The 21,262-nt window shown below is 37.3% G+C and overlaps 1 protein-coding gene across 1 annotated transcript in view; it reads left to right on the top strand.

Moving 5' to 3' along the window:
* The first annotated feature begins 13,647 nt into the window (after positions 1–13,647).
* The window catches only part of BMP5 (bone morphogenetic protein 5), a 53,846-nt gene continuing 46,231 nt past the window's right edge, over positions 13,648–21,262 (top strand). Inside the window, exon 1 of the mRNA XM_065730803.1 lies at positions 13,648–14,688. Within this exon, the coding sequence (XP_065586875.1) occupies positions 14,205–14,688 (484 nt within the window). The 5' untranslated portion in view covers positions 13,648–14,204. The remainder of the gene's footprint in view (positions 14,689–21,262) is intronic.

The raw sequence follows: 21,262 nt of genomic DNA, 5'->3' as shown, positions 1-21,262 counted from the left end.
TGTGTTTAATTTATTCCTTTTTCTGTATACTGATGGAGGAATCACATGATACAAATACATGCAAATTGTTTTTTCATAATAATTCCTACATCTACCTCCTGCTAAACAGAAATGCTGAAGTGCATTTGGGAAGGAGAGCTGTCTGTTTTAGTTGAATTACAGATCATCAGATTCTAGTGGCTGCTAACTACCTGTTAAAGTAAGGGTGCTTAGGACACAAAATGTACAATAGCTCTGCCGGTCTCACTCTTTTGAGTATGTAGGTCCTGTGAGACTCATGCAGCGCCCGTCATTCGGCAGAATGGATACGATCCCAGGCCACCTCCGGTCTAGAGGTGATCCATGGACGAAAATGATGTTTCCTCCAGGTAATTGAGCAGTGGGCACTGCTGCATGGACCCTATGAAATTTCACCGCAGTCTGCAGCAGGGAACTGGATTATTTCTGTAAAACCAAATGTGGCACTGTAATGGTGGAGCTAGGAGAAAACAGAGTTTGGTTTCAACGTTTTTAAACCACCTCATTTTGAAATAATAGAGGTAAGTTAATGGTCAGTGTATGCAGATATTCAGTTAGCTAGCAATAATCTTACTGGCCAATAATTCAAATTCCTGTAAAGGAGAGGTAAAATAGGAAATGCAAATAACAGGGTGTGTGCAAACTACATTTAAAATAATGTCATGTGTTGGCCTATTTTTTCATCTGTCATTTATTGCAGTAAGGAAGATGGTATATGAGTGTCTCTGCCTTTACTTGAATCTTTTGATAAATATGTGTACTGAGCATGGTAGTAAAATCACACTCACTAGTACCTGCCCCATACTACACTGAAAGTGGTGGTGTGGACTTGCTTTTACAAGTGAAGTTATTGCTAACATTCTTTTCTTCAGGAGTGTACAAAAATATCCATTCTTTTGACCTAAAAATTTCTTATTAATGGAATGATAGCAACTGCAAAATTTGGGTCAAAATATCGACTATGATTTCCTTTTTCCTGAAAAGCTTACAGTGAACAATTCTTTGTGTGATCAGATTTTCTTTTTTTTTTTTTTTTTTTGAGTTGCAAAGAAAAACTTTCCATACAGTATCATTTTCTCAGCAAAATGACTCATTGGAGTCCTTCCCTTTTTTAGTTGTCCTACTTTTTCTTTTATCAGACTTCTAATTCTCTCTCATTTGAAATATTTTTCCTAGATATTAATAATTATTTCTTGTTTGTGTGTGCATTTGAGTCACTGTCTCTTGAATCTTAGTGCTTAAAGTTATCTGCAATTGAGATATTCCTTTTATTACTTTTTATTAAATAACACAGTAAGTGAAAATCAATTTATTTTACATAATTCATATTAAGTAGCCATTTATTTGCTATTTCATTAAACAAAACTTTCTCAAGCTTCTTGTATTACTACATTAGAAGCAGTCAGTGTGCAAAAGTAAGGCATGTTTGTGGCTCAGAAGACAAAAGGAGCATGAAACTGGAAGGAAAGTGTGCCAGACTCATGTCTGATCAGTAGTGCTGTTGATAACCTCATTTGCTCATCATCTGCTTGCAGCTGGGACTACGTTATGCAACTGCAAGAGTTTCTGATTTTTTTAATACTGTGTCATCCACAGCAAAGAAGAGAATTAATTTTAGAAAAAAAGGAAAGATCTTAAGATGTTTGTATTCAGTTTGTGAAGCTCAAATACCAGTGACACCAATTTAAACTTAATTGGGATGTTTGGGGATGACTTACTTAAAAGCAACCTTATTTAAAAAAAAAAACACAAGTATTTAATACTCCTGGAAATCAGTGATTTAAGTCTCTAATCAGAGATCTCATCTGCTAAACAGGTGGTTGTACAAACCATTTGAAAAGTATTTGCAGGATCAAAATATCATGGTTGTGTGTTGTAGTGTTTGGAATTTCAATTTGTTATGAGCTCCTCTTTCCCATTTCAGTTCTTTCAGCCTCTGGTTAATATTAATCCTGGCTAATGGTGCAAACATTCTGGGTGTGATGCAACAAGACATAAAAGCTTGTTCATAATCTGAAGTATTCAAGTCATCCTTTTAACTGATAAGTATGTGATTAAGTGCTCTGCTGGAACTCTGCCAGAGGACATTTTACTGCTAGCTAGAATGAATTTACTCCCGCACTGTATCACACGTCTTTAAATCCTGCTTGGGACAAGCCTTCCCTCTGCAGGATAGAGCTGGTACAGTGTGGACTGGACTTTTATCACACTGAACAGCCTGATGGTGTTCAAACCATCTGACAGTGCTACACAAAAAGAGACAGGGATCATGATCTGCAAGTAAATAAAGAAATCAGGCCAATTTCCACAGTTTGCATGAAGCAAACATCTCCCACTGACTTAATTAGGTGCCCTGCCTGACTATAGGCTGCATGATTTGGCCAATGTTTCCTATCATTCCACTGTTATGACAGAAGTCACCAGAATAATTCCAGCTGAGAAGCAGTCGTGCTCCATGTTTTGACTGGAGGACAAATGGAGGTCTGCTGCAGAATCTGCATGCACATTTGCAGCGGCTAATGATATGACATAATCGTGTTGCTCAGCTCCTGTGGAGCTTCCAGATTTAATGACCCTTTTATTTACATGACATGAGACAGAAAAGGCTTCTTGTAAGGTAAACAAGATGAATCTTTTTGTTCTTAGCTCTTTTATACGTCATATGTAAAATTCTGTTTCAACAAATCCCATAAAAATAGTATTTTATTTCAAAACCCTTAATCTTTTATTCTATTTGTTATACATATATATTTCTATCGTTGATATCTTGCAGCAGAGATTTGGTTTCCTGTTTACATATCATTCTTAGGAGACCGATACCAAATTCTGGTTTCTGCCAAACACTCATATTATTTTTAAGTATCTCTCTTCTATTATTGAATACACTGAATCTTGACAACAACTCAAGTTCAAATTACAAGACACTTCAAGCAGAAAATTTCTGGTTTTCAAGGACTTTGACACATTTAGCTGTTTTCCTGACCATAGAATACAAATTCATCCTTTTTTACTTGCTTTTTCTGGCACAAATTTTGTAGATATTATTTCTGAAATTAATCTTCCTTTTCAGATTTTTTTTCTTTTTTAAAAGGGCTTATTCACTCCTCTTCTATAGCAGAAAATAACAAACTGACGAGGTCAAATATACCCTCCTAGGAGATGGACTTTACTGGTTTCTGCTTTCACCTTTGCAAGCATCCCTTTCTGGGAATTAGAAAAAGGCCCCAAACCTAAAAACATGTGGAATTGATAAACATGATGTCAAGGCAATCAGTTTAGTCAGTTTGGATAAAGGAGTCAGATGATGGGGCTGGTGTTTTCTTTCTTTTTTGTTGTCACACACAGCCTGTTCATTGGTCCCTCATGTTTCATGCATGATGAAATATATGCAAGGATCAGATAAAGAGGTGTTTTAGCATATGTCCAACGGGAGAAAAATTATATAACTGAACCTACAGTAGCACTTAATGCAATAATTCTCCATCACCAGTCCTCAAATGTATTGGCTTTTCTAAATCCCCATGTTTGTGCTGCATGCTCATTCCTTGCTCTTACCTCCACTCCCTGCCTGCACAGCATTGGGTGCCTCTCCCCCTGACATCTTGTTCAAGGGTACAGCTCCCCTCCTACTGCATCCCCCGATCAGGACTTGCTAAAAAGAGTCACTACCGCGCTTGAAATCTTACCTTTCAAGCTTCTCTTCTTCTTGAGATTAAAAGCAGAATGAGAGTCAGCATTCAGAAAATCTTCCACCACTGTGTCTACTGGATTTTGCTGTTCTTTGGACTTCACTGGACCTTGGCTAGTTGTAGGTATCCTATGCTCACACTCTCTAGTCTTTCCAGTCATCCTATAGTTTACTGCTTGTTCACCAGTATTTCTGCCTACTCTCGGTTGCTGAAGAATATTTTGCTCACACAGTTGAAATCAATGTCACCTAATAAATATCTGGTGAAGAGTGATACTTGAGATATTTGAAACCTCAAAAATAGATTTTGGAGGAAGGCCTGTGATATAATTTCTTAGTGTTTTCTATTGATTTTCTTGCTATTTTTCTCTCTTACATTTCGCTCCATTTGTTCTCCAAGGACACAAAATGAAAACAAACACCCCATTTCCATTTTCATTCAGCTGTTTGGCCATTGTTATAGCTCTTTGGTAATTTAATACAGATAGCTGTTTCAGGACCCAAAAGGAAATCACAAGACAGTGCAATTATTTTCTTCTTAATTTTTTTTTTTCAAAGCATGCAGTGATAGATTATCTCCTCTGCTCTTTTTCCTGTGCTACGCTTGCAAGATACAAAAGGCAGCAGTCTTGCTGAGTGTCCTCTTGGCAGGAGGCACACACTTCTGCAGGAGGAAGCAGGGAGAGATCTGCTGGTAACACTGACTCCTTTATCTCTTTCTTAGCCTGGGAGTGTGTCGGAGAAAAGAAAGGAAGTGACATAATTAACTTTGATAATCTCTCTGGTTGGTAGATGGGCCCTGGAGAAATGTCTGAGTAGTGTTTGTTAGAACAGCATAATTCCAAGGCCAGTCAGAAATAAGGTAACTAAATGAACTATTATTAATGTGACCTAAATCCTCACTGTACCAATTCAAGCCAGGCATAGAAAAAGTATGGTGAGAAACATAGCCTTTTAGTCTTGACCTGCTTCAGTTTGTATTCTGCTTTTGGAGTAAAAATATTAAACCACGTGTTCATGTGTATGTGTGGCGTTAATGCTGTGTCATGTTGAAGTACGCACATGCTGTTGAGAACTAGTTGGTTTTGTGCATATCATGGTCCATCTCTGAATATCTAATTACCGGTGCGGTTTTCCTGTCAAAATGAAATACCACAACATTTGTGGAACATACATGTGAAGATTTGACACTGTTTGTGGTTGTTGGCCATGCATATATACACATTCTAACACCATTAATCCACCTGAAAATAAATCAAGAAACAAATGTAAAGCCCCAAAACTCACAGAGCTTATGAGGCAAGCCACAGGCAGCCAGCAAGGATCTAGCCATGCCTGCCAGTGAGTGAGGTGGGAGCTGTGTCCCAGCTCAGTGGCACCAATAGGGGCAGCAGGCTGTGCAACATGGCACTGCGGAGCTTGACATGCACGGGATTCCTTGGGCCCTGCGGCCTGGCTTCAGGATGCTGCTGGGTAGCACTTGGTGTAGGTTGTGACTGTGGAGACTGGGAGATGGAGAAGTCTTGGTCAAGAGGAAGCGTGGTGGGCGTCCATTTTGCAGCCTGCACTTGTCTGGGGCACAGATGAAGAGCATGCTTTTGGATTTAAGGTCTGTGTGGGACAGATTAAAGCAGATCAAACTAATACTGTAGTATTATACTTCCCAGAGACTTAAACTGTAAACCTTTTCTGATGAGGGGAACAAAAATCTCCATTAAAAAGTACAGAACAACTGAAGTCACCAAAAGACAGTTAATAATGACCTATAAAATGCATATGATCTTCCAGTGAACAATATAAAATTCATTTAAAATATTTAACAAAGGAAGACTACTACAGGCAAGAGTCTCTTTTACAAGAGCGTCCTGGCAAGAGGGGTAGCATAACAGTCAATTATTACAAACAAAATCCAGGTTTCTTAATTAAAATACAAAATACTGGCTCTGCTGTGTTGCCTGTAATAAGTTATGTCTTGAGAAGACTGTAATTATGCTGGCGCCTGCTAGCGCCGCCATAGTTAAGTCTGTCACCATTTCCATTATAAACTCCATTTTTGAACAATTTATAACTTAGCCATAAAAAATAATTTTGGATTGAAACTTGGCAAAGAGGTTCTTAGAAAAAACTTCTATTACTTTTTTTTTTTTTTTTAATACCAATAATCTGTTTGGTCATCTTTTAGTTTTTTGAGGAGAAAACTAAACAAGCCAGAAGTTTTATGGCTTTGAAGCTTTCTGGCCATTCTGTAGTATAAATATACTTTCTTTTTTCATCAGCATCAAGAGTATTCTTCATTGCTTGGAAGCGGGGAATCTTAGCTCTTTGAATGTCCATAAATACAGGAAAACAAACTTTAGCATTCCTTATGGAAATAGTGAAGACACGTTAACATTACAATGAATAAATGAGAACAGACAGAAATTAGTTAATCCTGGGCCTCAGAAGAAATCATTGCAAAAGGTTTCTTTTTGTGAGACAGCTTAGCTCCCAGCAGAGCCCTGCAGCACCTTCTTGTGCCAGAGGAAGACATAGCTGGAACCAGAGGCAGCAGTATCACAGAGATCTCAAGTGGAGAGGGCCAAACCTGAAGCTTTCTTAGCAGCCCCTTGTATATGCTTCTTCTGGAGGTGCTCACAGGGCATTGAGTAAAAGATTTGTCAGAAAGTCATAGAATGTTCTCAATGACTTGTTTCTGTGTACTTTTTATCATCAAAGATAGAAAGAAAACAATGAGCCCTGAACATACTGGACATCTGCCCTGAAAAAGGGCCACGCGAAGGTATACCTGTGTACCTGGGCTATGCTGAAGCTATTCTTGTTAGCATTATTGATGTAACAACTAAAAAAACTACAGAAGTTCCCTGTGTATCATCCTAACCTGAGCTATAAATGAATGAAAAACAGTTTATTTTTATGACCCAAGGCTGAATTTCTAGAGAGACAGATACATTCTTCGATGAGTAATACTGAACAACGAACAGTAAAAATCCTGAAAATATAATTGTGAAACTACTTCCCAAAGGAAAAAATTGTTCCACAGTCCCAGTCTCCATCTGTAGCTGTCTTATAATTTACACGGCTTTAGTAGAATTCCTCTAGGACATACCATTTGTTCCAAATTAAAGGTCTGAATGCTAAAAAAGGACCACTGTAGGTAGTGAACGTAAAGAAGAGAACAGATGGACCACTTGTATGTCTCTACATTATTTAGATTACCATGCAGTTTTGGATGCAAAGGTTATGATCTAAATTATTCTTTTCTTGCCTAAGCCTGTTCACAAGGGACATGAATTACTCTAATTAACATCATATAAATCCTCTTTTCAAAATTCCAGCCCCATGAAGGAAAGATTAGCAGCTGAAGTGATCTTTTAATGTCAATATACAGAGTTTAGTACAGAGTAGGTAAATGCTTTGTCTAGTATTTCAATTTTTGCCAGCCATTGTAACAGAGCACTGAGGAAGACAAGTGAGTTTTCTTGGTTGACAGCACAGACGGTCTTTTCATGTTATTCCTTTGCTTTGCCAGCTTACCACACACTGGTATGAATAGACTGTTTGTATTAGTAAAATTTGGCAACCGTTGCTTACTGTTGGTTAAAAAAAAATTCATCATCTGTGGCAAGTTGTAATCATTTTGTTAGATTAAGGCAATACTATGTGCTAGAAGGGAATATGGCCTGAGGAGAGAAATTCAGACAGGCGTTATTTCATTTCAAAGACTTGTGTTATGGCCACTGCTGCCACATTGCTCCTGCATGTTGTCTATTTGAATGGATTCTGCCGCTGAGAATTCAGATATTTCTGTGTTACATTACACACTTGCCTGACCCAGTTTGGTTGCTATCCTGTTTGGGGTTCTTGAGGTGATAACTCAGAGCAAACACAAAGGATGAATTCTTGTTTTTCTGAATAAGGTAGTAAGAAAACAGTGCCAGCACCTGTTACTAATATTACTGTACCATTCACAAAAATTTCAGGTATTGTATTGATCATTCTTAGTCAAGCTCAGTGTTGTCTCTTCCATTCAGCATTCTGTAGCTTGACCGTTGCCAATTCCTTAGCTGGATCAGAGCTACACCCACAATGGATCATCATGCATTAATAAGTCCACATAGAAAGACCAGTCGATATACACCAAAGACTTCAGGGTGAATTTAGTCTTTGTCAGTGATCCCATGCACATCTTCTACAATCCTCTTCAGATAGCAAGAGGTGACTGGTCTCTCAAAGACTGCATGATTCATGGTAATGCTCATTTAATTGAATGTACTGGAGAAGCAGCTCCTCTTTTACTGCCTGAGAGGCCAGCTGATCCTTTACAAAAGGTAAACATATTTCTAAACAAAGGAAGTCTTTTTAAAAGGAGAAAATAAGATCTGTCTGCAGATATATGAGTAGGGAGAGAAGAAACGTGAAGGACAGGGAAAGAGTAAAACAATGGGGATGGTGAGGGATAAAGAATTGAAGTTTAAAAGCTGAAAAGAAAGGCTGTGTGGCATCAGAGGCAGTGTATCCAAAAGCAAAGAGACATAATGGGAAGAAATACAGGAAAGAGAGGAGTAGCACATACAAAACAAGGCACAGGAAAGGTATAAAAACAAAACTGCAATTTATAGAATGACTGTGAGACTGTTGCACTGTACAGTTGCCAGTAGAGGTGCTAAAGCCACAGCTATAGAGCTCAGTGGCAAAATGCTCAGGGGAAGAAATAAATCGTAAATTGAGACAGATTGAACGTTTCAAGAAATGAACAATAGTGCAATGCAGCTATTTGAAGGGAATCATCATAGGAGTGAATTTTTAAACTTCTTTGTAGCTGAAAACAAAAAGGCAGCCAGCAAGAGGCAGAAGAGTTTCCCCAAAAAAGCAGAGGGAACAGTATGGGAACAGCAGAAAATTCCTACGGAAACGCTGTAGCCAACAAACAATGAGAGCAGGTACCAGTGTGCAGCTGGGGCACAATAAAACCCTTCTACAAGCTGAGCCAAGAATAATCTTCTTAAAAAGTGCTATAGTTTGCTACTCAGAAATGTTGCTCTTGTCCAACTGTTTTGTATTTGCCTCAGTGCAGTTCTCTTTCTTTTCCTTTTTTTTTTTTTTTCTTTTAACTAATTAGAGGCTTATTGTAAACCAAAGGGGATTTCTGGGAGCTCTTTGGGTTTGTAAATTATGCAAATGACAGCACTCTGATGTTGGATCATATTATTAATTGTATATTTTGTGGTTCATGTATTCTTGAGAGTACGTGTGAAACAAGTTCTTTTTTACTTTCTCAGTCCTCAAACACAGTAAATTATAAAAAGTCTTCAAGCAGATTACAGAATGATTTCTGTATTTTTTTTAATCTTCAAAAATGAGTGCATTGTTAATGCTGCAGACTATTTTGTGCTGAAAGCTTTACAATATTTTGTGCATGTGAGGAACAGAACAAATTTCACAGATAATTATATTTTAGAGCTGGAGTTCTTTCTGCAACTCTTAAAATATTCTATTAAATGCCATCTGTATAATGCCTGATGACTTACCTCTTCAGCTGATATGTGATTTTGCAGGAACTTCTGAGGTTCAAAATGAAAAACTATTTTGCTACGAGAAGCTGATTGGTAACCAAAAAAATTACTCTATAATGTCAGTATTGAACATTTGTATGTAGCAAACTTTGCTTTGCAACACATTCTTCTGACTGTAGCATAAAATAGAAGTGCTCTCCCTATATAATGCTTAGCAATCATCAGGAATATATGTAAAGCGTACAGACCTTGGTTTAAAAACCAGTGGTTACTCTAAAATTGATGTTTGAGAAGCACAGCACAGCTATCATCCTTTTCCAACATGAAGCTTAATAAAGTAATTACACAGAACAAATTTTCTGTTGCAGCAATGGTAGTGTTTCTGCATGTTAAATGATTCCTGTCTTCCAAGTAGCAAACACTGTGAGAGTATCGCAAGTTAAAGAGTTTTATACAAATGTACTATGCTTATAATATTGTAATCAATTTATTTCCCAAATGTCAATTTCTGCAGTTGATGCAGCCAGTTTTCACACTTTGTCAATTATAAGTGGAATTCCCTATGCATTAGGAGACATGTATTTCACTGGTACAGAAAAATATGTCTATTTTTCTTTAACACTCTTGCAGGGTAAAAATAGAACATTCATAGACCATTCAACTCAATGAATTAAGGAAAAGAAAAGCAAAAGATGTCATACATGTTTGTTTTGTTGCTTGGACATTTGGAACGTAGAAATATAGGCACACTTATGCTCAAAAGCTCATATAACTATAGCTGATGTCCAAACCATTGTAAATTCAGCTTAGAGGCAAGTAGTATAGCAGATATGCCTGACAACAGTGTATGTATAAAACGTTTCTGTCCAATGAAGAATATAGAAGACTTGTTTTCTATTTTGTCAGGGAATCTGTAATTTTTAACCTTAGTTATTTTCCTGCTTTCGTGAAACCTTTTTATAAAAGTCATTCTCCATACATCTTTTTTCAGCATTAACCTTGCAGAGACAGCAACGATAGACTTTTAACAGTGGGTCATCTGTTTATGCATTATATAAATGCCAAGTTTAGCTGGTCGTTAAGAGGGAAAGAACCAGCAGAATCAATCAGCTTGCACGTGTATGCTTCAGACACAGACTGCAAAGATCTTGGAAAGGATCTGCCTTTCATTCTTTTTTGCACGTGGCAGACAATCATGGAGACCCACTCTTGTGGGGAACCTCTGCCATGTCTGATATGACAGTAAGGATTCAGTGAGTTACTGTACTCAGCAGCCCTCCACTGATTTTATTTCTGAGTAATGGGTACTGCTCATAAAATCGACCTCATCCTTCATGATTGCAGTGGCCTGTTGATAACAATATTTATTTTCCACTGTTGCAGTTTTATGATCGATTGCAATCCAAGTCTGTTGAGATCTGGATTTCCAGGTTTCACGACTTTAATTGTGATATTTGCTGTAACACTGTTTAGGTTGGTGCAGCTGTAAGAAGCTCCAAATCTCATTCTGCATACATTGTTTAAGAAATTCACATCTCCTTCCTGCATTGTGCTCCCTGCAGTGCCCACACGGTGCTCTGTTGCTGCGTTGCCTCTGGGACCCTGACCCATTATGCTCCTCTGACAGAGATCTGCCACAGCATGAGCTCCCCTGAATGTCATTTTGGTTTTCCTCTTTATTTTCTCTTTTTTTGTTATATACCAGATAAGGACTGGTCAGGTGATTTCTCATGTTGCTTTCTGGTTGAGCATCTGGGGATGAAAGAATGTCAATCTGTGTGTATGTTTCATAATCTGGAATTTCAGTTTTGGATGCAGGGTAAAGCTAGAATCTCTGGGGCATCTTTTTCAAATTGTCGGGTCTGATTCTGGGTCAGTAATTTATACTGACCTCAACTGTTATTTGGATTTGAATGTGTCTGAACATGGCATGAACATGGCATTTCTTTTAAGTTTTGATATTATGCAAACAAATCGGAATAAGTTTTTGTTGTAAAACTTAAAATGTAGATCTAAGGTGACTTTTGAAACTGAACCCCAAGCTAAACTGAATCCAGATAGCTGTGCCAATATATTTTTATATATTATAAAATAAAATATCTTGACATGCTGAAATTGTATGTGGTATGTTTCTTTGGAAGTAAATTGGTTCGTATTGGAAATATGAAATGGGACCTATCAGCTCTTACAGAGTTCTTTTATTCCTCTAGCAAAGGCTTTCATTCTTAGAGCTGGCTATAGCTGACATACATGAGAGATCCACATTAGCCATTACTGTTTATGGAACACAGATTTATTACATAAGGTCACTGTGTTTATGTTAATAACAACATGTTTATTTTTATGCTCTACTTATGGACGTTTGATAGCTCAGTGTAGAGAAGGTTACTGTAAAATAAATCCACTGTATTATTTTGCAGCCTTGGTTGTGGCTCTGTCTGAAATGGCAAGAGCTATTTTCATCATCCATATGATTACTAGGTTGTCCTACCTTGTTTTTATCTGGAATCATGTTTACAAGTTAAAAACATCCTCAAACTTAGAGGCGCTTTTGGCTTTTTCAATAGGATGAGATTAACTAAATACAGAACTGCAGACACTCTAGTGGGATAATATAGGAAGTTTCTATTGCTGGTCATACTGATGGGCTGAGGACTTAAATCCTCTGAGCAATCAATCTACGGGCTTTTATGATTGCTTAGGGAAAAAAAGAAAATATATTGCTGGAAAAGAGAATTAAACCTTGTTACAAAATACATGATGGGCTGATTCAGAAAAGACATACGTATGGTAAAGTCTCATGTATCATTACAACTGTCTGAGCAGAACAAGTGAAAGCAAAACAAAAACGGAAATGATGGTTTTCTTTTAACAGATGGATTTTGGCGGAAAACCTTAATGAGGGAAGAAAGCATATGCTGATTTTGAATGTTTTTCCACTAAGAATAGCAGAGCTTTTTCTAAATAGCTTCATTAATTTCAGTGTTAATCCAACAGGTCTAGTATGAGATAAATCCTTCCTTGGTAGAAGCATTGTATATTACACGTGCTGATTTATGAAAGAGAATCAGCTATAATCTAATGATAGTTGGACTGGACTGTAAATATAGACTAGAAGTCACAATATATGAGAAAAGCTCATTTGTACTTAGTATACTAGATAAATTCTTCCTGGCTTCTTAGGGTGTGACTGTACTTGCTGTCACACTCCCAAGTTTACTCAAGGACTGTGTGATTTGCTGAGTAGGTGCTAGTCATGTAAGGAAAAACCCGTCAGGATGCATTTTATATACCTGTTTTTTTTTTCCTCAGTCTCATGTGTTTTATTAACGTTTTTTGTCCTCCCCCACCCCCACTCTCATCAAAGACAAATCTCCCCAAGATGAGGCAAACTGTAGGAGTGAGAAAATGTGACCACAAACAATCTGAGCGGTATGGAATTTAACACTGTGATATTGTTTTAGTGAGAGGAAAACACAAGTTGCTGGCTCTCATAAAATCCGAAGCTAAATACTAAATGTGAGTGCAGCAATTTTAAAATCTGTTTTTCTTTTTTCTTTTCCCTTCAGTTAAGCTGTTTCTTTCTCCAGTTAATAACAGGTTGCGGGATTAAATCTCAGCTTTTGAAATTTACTGGGAAATGTAGTATAGCAATTTATGAGTCAAAATCTACTTTGAATGAATTATCATTGCAAATTACAATTTATGAAAGTTGTGACTCTGACCATAATTACAGAGTTGGCTATGCACAACTTGAAATCTTACTTGCTGAATAAATTTGTTTTCATTCAGAGTGCATTCTCAGCATTTTTAGAGAAGGGGGGATCAAGCCTAACAGACAAAATTTCCTACGGAGTTTATTAAAAAGGTCACCTTTATTTGCTAATCTTACCTAAAATATAAACACTTCTTGAATTAATGAGATGCTATTTTGGTCTGCTATAAGGGTTTCATATCCAAGGTTACGAAACTATAGACTCCTGAGTAGACTCGCAGGAGCTTCCACATTACACCAAGCCTTCAGCTATCTACATATCCTAAAAATGCTAAAATTAAAAGTGCTTGCTTGGATATTCCGCAAGCTGCCAGGAAAGAAAAGCAGTCAATAGGTAAATTAAGTGCATTACTGTAAATTGGGGGGTGGGGGGAGGGGGGGGAGGGAGGTTTACAGCTTCGTCTGGCAACAGAAGGGTTAAGGACTTTTTTGCTATACCCGTTTCAAATTACAATGAGAAGCCTCTTCTTTCCCAGCAGGGTTGTGCTTACATTAGTCTTTAGATCTCTCTTGAAGAGAGCTGTTATATTTGTGCCTGCTTGAGTTGGAAATAACAGTTAAGAAGCTGAAAAGGGTTGGATGGATTTACAGAAGGTTTTTTTTTTCAAGTAAATTCAAGGCAACACATTAATTTGATTAGTACATGCTTTAGAATTACTTTACACTCAAGCGCTTCAAAAGATGTTAACGTTATCACCAGGCTGCTGGACAGATATGTGTTACACCATCAAGGTACAGATCAAGACTAATCTGTGACTCAGGATTTATCTTGGGAAGAGCGCAAGGTGTACGAAGAACTCAGAATAACAAGGGAAGATAACTCTGGGAACTACAGTGTGTCAGAAGAACAGCTCTTGCTGATACAGCTCCCCACCCAAGACCTGGTTATCTAAGGTTTATATAGGAATGCCTAGGTCAGCTGACAAAATACTGGTCTTCTGCTCCATAAATGCAGAAAAAACGATAACAACAGTGGAAAATTGGAAGTCTGAATTTCAGCTTTCTTAGAAATAACTGCAACCTGACACATTCCATAATATTTAAACAGGGTGGGGGGAGAGAAATCACCAAAGATGTTACGTTTAGAGATGACATTGACATGAAGAATAGGTAAATTTTGTTTTTCAGCCACTGGGAAAGCAGACCTCATAGGAACTCAGGACAAGTAGGAGAAAAGATTTTTTTTTCCTTGTTCTTTTTCTTTTCAAAGATGAACCTAACTGCACTCAAAGCTTTCGTGGGCTTGCTCTGGAATTGCTGGGTTCTGGTGGGTCACGCACAGGGAGGTTTAGGAGACAATCATGTCCATTCGAGTTTTATTTACAGGAGGCTGCGGAACCATGAAAGAAGGGAGATTCAGAGAGAGATTCTCTCTATCCTGGGTCTACCTCACAGACCCAGACCATTTTCACCAGGAAAACAGGCTTCTTCTGCACCCCTTTTCATGCTGGACCTGTATAATGCCATGACAAATGAAGAGGATACTGAAGAGCTGGAGTATACACAGAAGGGATCCATGGCAGGGGAAAGCAGAGGGATGCGCAAAGGATACTCTGCCTCTCCAAATGGATATTCACGGAGAATACAGTTATCACGCATGACCACCCTGGCCACACAGAATCCACCCTTAGCCAGCCTGCACGACACCAACTTTCTGAATGATGCTGACATGGTCATGAGCTTTGTCAATTTAGGTATGTCAAAGGTTTTGTTGTTGTTGTTGTTGTTGTTCTTTCTGCTCTGTTTGACGAACTGTGAGGCTGAACTTGGAGGGCTGAGAGAGGAAAATGTCTCAGCCGGAGCGTAACCTGTTCTAAAACAGCAGGATTGGTCCCTGGCTGCTGTGCCACTAGCAAAAGAAAAGTTGTACTAACGGTGAAGTAGCTACGTTGTAGGTGGCCATGGAAAAAGATTTTTCTCACTGTTTATATAAAGTCAGTTTCTATAACTCCCCTCCGCTGGCTTCTGTTTTCTTTCTTTCATTGATGTAATGAAAATTCTAGCCTTAGGCCAACTAACTCCTTTTTTTTTTTAAATCTCAAAAATCAAACACTTATGCCTATTGCTCGGTTATTTCCCGCACTGTTTTGTTTAAAGCTCAGACATGAACAAACATCAGTTGTTAATATTTTAAAGCCCAGAATGTTATGAAAAGGGAAAAGTTAAGCCATTTCTGGGGGAAAGAAAAAAAAAAAAAAAGAAAAAGATTTCTTAGGTTATTTGGGATTTTTTTTTTCTGATGGTAAGAGTCAGATTTTTATTATCTTTTCAGCTGGCTGGCTGGATTTTATATAATCTGTTTCTGTTTCTTTGTTATTTCTATTTAATAACCACAGACTGTGTTTTACTACACGGCCATGGTGCTCAAAGTCTGCAACGGTTCTTATTTGCTGCCATTAATCAATTAAATAACAAATAGAGAATTAAACACCAGAAACATGCAAGCAAAGAATGCTTTTGATAACTGAATCATATCAGACACAAAACCTGACAAAACTAAATTATATTGGCTTCTGAGTATAATAAACATGCTAACCAGTTATGCTGTGGTTAAAAGAGCAGTTACAGATTTCTTTAATAGAAGGCAAACTAACTCTCATTAAGAAAGCTGCAAATAATTCATGAAATGTATTTACTATTTTTATAAGTACTTTAAATGCTGCAGGACTCATAAAGCTATCTAAAAACTTCTTGTTTGATCTGAATAATAGGAGATTTAATTGAAAACTTCTCAGTAAGCTCCTACAAAATCTGATAAAACCTTGCTTTCCAGGATAACACTTTCTGTAGAAACTTTTTAAACAATGGCACATGTTCTAAAATACCTTCTGATTATCACACATGCTCTATACCTTTTATGTCTACCACGTTTTTAATCCCTGCAGCAGGATGTTTCCAAACATAAAACTCCTCAACAGCTAAAATCTCTGGGAAAAAAAATGACACCCTGGAGTTTAGTTGGCATAATAATAAAATTGCATTTGTTTGGCAGATTGGGGAGGTTTTAATTCTAAGATCTTTTTTTATTAGGGGTAACATATGTCTGAACTCTAAATACAGTTGCTTGTTGCTCTTGCTCCTGAAATAGCAGACTAGAAGAAAATAAATATCTCTGGTTTTGGAAAGTGTGTTACTCATCCTTAAGAGTTACTTCTTATCTCTGCATTTCTTTTATCCTCGGACAACTCGATTTGCCCAGAGTAGCTGGAATACACTCAGTTTAAAATGGCAATGTTACAAAGAAAAATTAGAAATGCTCTGATCTCTTAAGCATTAGGCAAGGTCCTGATCCTGAAAATTTTTTTCTCACTTGTCCTGTGAAAAATCCTCCGTGAATATGTTGCAGACTATTTCATCAGTGGTACTGATGACTGATGGCTGTTAACATGGAACCTACTCTTTGATTTCAAGTAACATCTTTGATTTCAGGAGGACTTCTTGCACTTCACGAGTCTCTCAAGGGTCAGTGTCAGACGCATGCTGCGCTTCCCCAGCTGAAACTCCTCTCTGGGAGGCTGCAAGTTTCCAGTGTCTTATCTTATAAGTTTCTAATATAGTCTCATTTTGTTGGAAAGGTAGAAATGCCTTGAGAATGTTATTAGGAGAAGTTTAAGTCTGTGTATATTTCATCTCATGTTTAGAAGCTGTGAAAAGTAGGGGTGAGTGTGTTATTTTTCGAGTGGGTATGGTTAATAGACTCAATTAGCTTGCAGGAAAAAAAAAGTAAATGCCAGTTTTTGTTTGTGCTCTGTAAAATTAAAATATGTCACAGCTTTTAGTGAGGCTAAACCCTAATTCACTTCAAATGCCCTTCTATGCTTGTTGGTTATTGTGGTTTATCACATATTCCACCATGTAGCGTGTATAAGAAATATTGATGACTGATGTAGATTAGCTTCAACGTTTTTATTAAACAATCCTATGTTTCGGTATAATTAACATAATAACAAAATAAATCATGGAAGCAGGTAACCATTTGGTGTGATTTATGCCACATAAGATTGTGACAGATGAGGGCAAGGTCTTTTAATATACAAGGGGAAAAAATATGCAGTGATAAGTGAATGCTAACGCTGTACCTTAAAATCAATAAATGCTGGTGCAGCACAGTAATAATTCAAAAGGTTTTAGATTTGAAGCCCCAGACAACTTGCTTCAAATTAATCTGCACTGGAAAAACTATTCACCATGTTTATACTTGCACACTATTAATTACAGAAGGTGTAATTATAAAGCTTTATTAATCATCTTGATATTTTAAATTGAAATTTTTGTATATAGTTGCAGCCAGTTATATTATTCTAAGATAAAAACATTTAAACAAGAAATATGTAAATGAGATCTTTGATAAGAATTGTTAAGCATTTAATTGAAAAGACTGAATAGGATTTAAAAAGTAAAGTAAAAAAATGGGCAAGAACAAATAATGTTATAGTAAAGAATAAAAATTGGAACGTATGCATTAATTCTGATAAAAAAATCAACCTGTCAGAGCTGTGAATACCAAAGCAAATTTAAAACATAACCATCAGGGGAATCACAAAATCACTGAATTGTAGGGCTTGGAGCTGCAATTATAAGCCCGGCAAGCAACCACGGAGAAAAACAAGATTGCATTTACTTCTCCTGAAGTTAAAATTGTAAACACCTGCTCCTAACACCAGAATTTCCATTTCTTTCTTTCTTGAAAGATACAGCAAGACAGAGAATATGCCTTGTCCTGTGTTTTGTGCTGTGTGCATTGGCAGCTCTCCATAAATATTGATGACTGTAGCAGAAGAGTTAACTGGGGTTGGTCCAGCAGTCAAAGAATAAATCCTCCACTAAATACACTGGGGTTTTCAAAGATCTGATTATATCACCTACAAGTTCAGGACGTTGTTTTCCTCACTGGGTGTTTTTTATCCTGTTGTTATATTTTATTATATTGTTGCAAATCCCTGACTGTTTAGAGTTCTGGCATCTTCTTTTTGGCTGATCTCCTAAAATGACATATATAGGATACCCTGTACTTCAGAGAACAGAGAAATAATGCTAATGTAGCTCTACTCACTTTTCTGCTCACTCAAAATTTAGTTGAGGAAGGACCTTGTTAAGATAAATGTTAGCATTCCCACTTCTCACCTCTCACCAAAAGAGAGGGCTCAAATAAAAACATATACATGCCTGAGACTGGGAGAAACAGCAGCACTTTTTAAAACTACATTTAAGAAGTTCAAAGACTCAATTTTACATTAGCATCAAAGTGATCATTAAATCCTCTGGACTTGCATGTTTCTTCTCATGCATTTCAAATGTTCTGTATTTTCATTTGTTTGCAAAATGAAATAGAAATAACACAAATAGAATAATAATACATCTGCAACAGATTGCTGCATTTGCTAAGCAAATTTGTTTTCTTTATATTTTTCTGTGAATTTATTCATGCTCTATATATGATGGAGATAAATATATGAAAGCTTTGTGGGTTTTTAACATGCTTTATTTTCTTAGCATCTAAATTAATTTCAAAAACTCAAATGTGAAGATCAGTGTAAAATTTGTCCCTTTGACCTGCCCCATGCTAATTAAGATGATGATTCAATACTATACAGATATTTAGAGTTATAAATTCACCATCAAAACACCTTTTCTTCACACTCAATATGATTCTGTAATTTTAATTGACATCGTTAATAATTAAAAAACATGCTCTCTGTGGTCAATTCTTAAATCAGACATGGAAATCTAAGTGATTATTGCTTATTGGAGGCACAGAAGACTGTTCCTTTTAGTCCAGTTTCTCTACCCCAAGGTCGCACACTGTCGTGTTCTTTAAAACACTGAACAAATACGTAAATTCACGAGATTTACAGTCCATTGTGTTCAGCCAAGAAAGCTAACACGGCATAGCATAACTTTTATAGAGCTCCTTTAAGAATCCTACAGTATATTAATCCACAATGAATACCTGTACAAACATATTTTTGATTCATCTGAGAAAGAAAAAGTTGCTAAATATAATCAGATCTGAAGTGCATATAGCAGCTCATTTCATATATCAACCTAATTCAGTTTCTACAAGACAAAACATCACCAGTGAGGGATATGGAGTGCTAAGCCATAAGATGTTACAAACTGTGGAAGAAAGCTGATTTGGAAGGATACATGCAAGAACGTCTCAGGATCATTAAGTTCACCCCTCAAAGTTTAGGAACAAGCTTGCCTGCTTCCTTCCTTTCCCTCCTTTCCCTCCTTTCCCTCTTTTCCCTCTTTTCCCTCTTTTCCCTCCTTTCCCTCTTTTCCCTCCTTTCCCTCCCTCCCTCCTTCCTTCCTTTTCCTTCTTCCTTCTTTTTCCTTCCTTCCTTCCTTTTCCTTCCTTCCTTCCTTCCTTTTCCTTCCTTCCTTCCTTTTCCTTCCTTCCTTCCTTTTCCTTCCTTCCTTCCTTTCCCTCCTTCCTTCCTTTCCCTCCTCCCTTCCTTTCCCTCCTCCCTTCCTTTTTCCCTCCTTCCTTCTTCCTTTCCCTCCTTCCTTCTTCCTTTCCCTCCTTCCTTCTTCCTTTCCCTCCTTCCTTCTTCCTTTCCCTCCTTCCTTCCTTTCCCTCCTTCCTTCCTTTCCCTCCTTCCTTCCTTTCCCTCCTTCCCTCCTTTCCCTCCTTCCCTCCCTCCTTCCCTCCTTCCTTTCTCCCTTCCTCCCTCTCTCCATCCCTCCCTCCCTACCTTCCATCCTTCCATCCTTCCTCTGTCTGTCTCTCAATACTTCCCTCTCACTCAATTTCAGTAAATAATTTTAATGTTATGTGAATTTCCTTGGCAATGGTACAGTTTTAGTCTGTAAAATGCAGACTTCTAATGAAAATATTGACACAGCCTTAAGTGAAGTCACAGAACTAGCGCTGTTACCTTGCTGTGGACAAAGGGATGCTATTACAGAGATAAAGCTTGTTAAATAACAAATAGACTCCATGTCATTATTTGTGGACTTGGATCAATACCAAGAAAAAATAAGAAAGTATTTGTGAAGCTTTTTAAATGGCAACTAAAAGTCAATACGATAGTGTTTTTCACTCTTTTCCTTAAAATTTAAAGCCAATTAGATAAGAAGGTCTCATTTAATATTTGTATGAAGTGCACTTCACTGGTATCTTGAAATCCTAAGATTTTTATTCCCTTGATAAATTTTAGTCATCCAATCAGTGAGCTGAAATTATTTGTTGTCACCTAGGTACCCAATCAGGCATCAGAAGCAACTTTTAATAATAGAAACACTTTCTATGCTCAAGTTAAATGCTAAGGTAGCTTTTCACACAGGTTTATTTATTTATTTCAAGAACAAAAGAACTTTTCTATGTGACTGACATTCCATAAAAATCCTCAACTGATCTTTACAATTCTTTAGGCAGATTTAACCGATTTTTGTGTGATGACAGAACAGGTTGTTTAGAATTTTTTTTGTTTTTGAGCTAGAAATATTTTCCATATTCCTTTTTGGAATTTTAGTACATTTGTTTCTTTATATTACTTTTTTTCCCTTTAAATCTCTCATGTTGCGTGAACTATATAGTTTTACCTCAAAATAGGTTTGTGTGTAAGCCATAAACATCATCTAACAAAATAATGTTTTTTATAACTGTCAATTATTTCTTTGCCAAGGTTAACACTTAAATTCAAGCAAATTATAGTATCAGCTCAGCCAAAAAAATGTCAAGCTCTCCATTAACTGGGGCATAAAACTGTCTGACTTTTCTTGACGACAGATTTGAAAGAAATTGCAGATAACTGAAGAGAAACTGATTTAGCAGATGGTTAGACGTGTATGGTGAAAAGCTATATATATGCATGCATATATAAATATATATTGTTAATAATATTTTTCCCATTGGGAAGAATGGCTGACCCAGTTCCGCTGCTTCTTTAGAAAGCGCTGCTTTCCAGACTAAACACAGACTTTGGGTGGGGTTGTGGGGTTTGTATGTATTGTACAGTACATATTTTCCCAGGAAAACACAATCTCGAAGTGACTCTGGCTGGCCATGAAAGAGAACGAGGGCGGCTCGCGGAGATGCCTCAGTGCAGAGGATGTGAGGGTGGAATCGGCCCAACATGAGCTGAGTGGAAATCCTCTTGGTTCTCCTCCTAAATTCTACTTTATATGCTTAGATAACAGGACAGCTCTGGCACATATGTGATCTCCTACACTCACTGCTTCTGTCATTATTTTCTCTGGATGTTAAATTATGCAAAGAATTTCACCATGGCTACCTGCCTTCTTATTGCCTGAGTTATGGCA

This window comes from Cyrtonyx montezumae, unplaced genomic scaffold (genome assembly GCF_038088225.1).
Source record: "Cyrtonyx montezumae isolate F1298 unplaced genomic scaffold, pur_monq_1.0 scaffold_13, whole genome shotgun sequence".
Classification (NCBI taxonomy): Eukaryota; Metazoa; Chordata; class Aves; order Galliformes; family Odontophoridae; genus Cyrtonyx; species Cyrtonyx montezumae.
The sequence above is the reverse complement of the archived record's forward strand: the minus strand, read 5'-3'. Positions and strand labels throughout refer to the sequence as shown.